The sequence below is a fragment of the Mesitornis unicolor genome, unplaced genomic scaffold (genome assembly GCF_000695765.1).
Source record: "Mesitornis unicolor isolate BGI_N332 unplaced genomic scaffold, ASM69576v1 scaffold31361, whole genome shotgun sequence".
Taxonomy (NCBI): Eukaryota; Metazoa; Chordata; class Aves; order Mesitornithiformes; family Mesitornithidae; genus Mesitornis; species Mesitornis unicolor.
The window spans coordinates 1-215 of record NW_010164948.1 but is presented as its reverse complement, the minus strand read 5'-3'; the positions used below and the strand labels follow the sequence as shown (position 1 = coordinate 215).

At 69.8% G+C, this 215-nt stretch overlaps 1 protein-coding gene across 1 annotated transcript; it reads left to right on the top strand.

The window, feature by feature from the left end:
• Positions 1–13: 13 nt before the first annotated feature.
• FAU (Finkel-Biskis-Reilly murine sarcoma virus (FBR-MuSV) ubiquitously expressed) lies at positions 14–155 on the top strand (the record flags this gene model as incomplete). The annotated part of the gene is made up of 1 exon (XM_010194482.1): positions 14–155. A coding segment is annotated over one exon (142 nt), but the record flags the coding sequence as incomplete, so codon positions are not given.
• Positions 156–215: the final 60 nt, after the last annotated feature.

Genomic DNA, 215 nt, shown 5'->3' with positions numbered 1-215 from the left:
CGTTTGACCCCCCCAGGAGCGCGTGGCGGCGCTGACGGGCGCCCCCCCCGAGGACCAAGTGCTGCTCTGGGCCGGGACCCCCCTGGACGATGGCGCCGCCCTGGGCCCCCTCCCCGAATTCGCCACCCTCGAGCTCTCCACGCGCCTGCTGGGGGGTACGTTTGGGGGGGACCCTAATTACTGGGGTGCTCGTTAGCTTAATGACCCAAAACTGG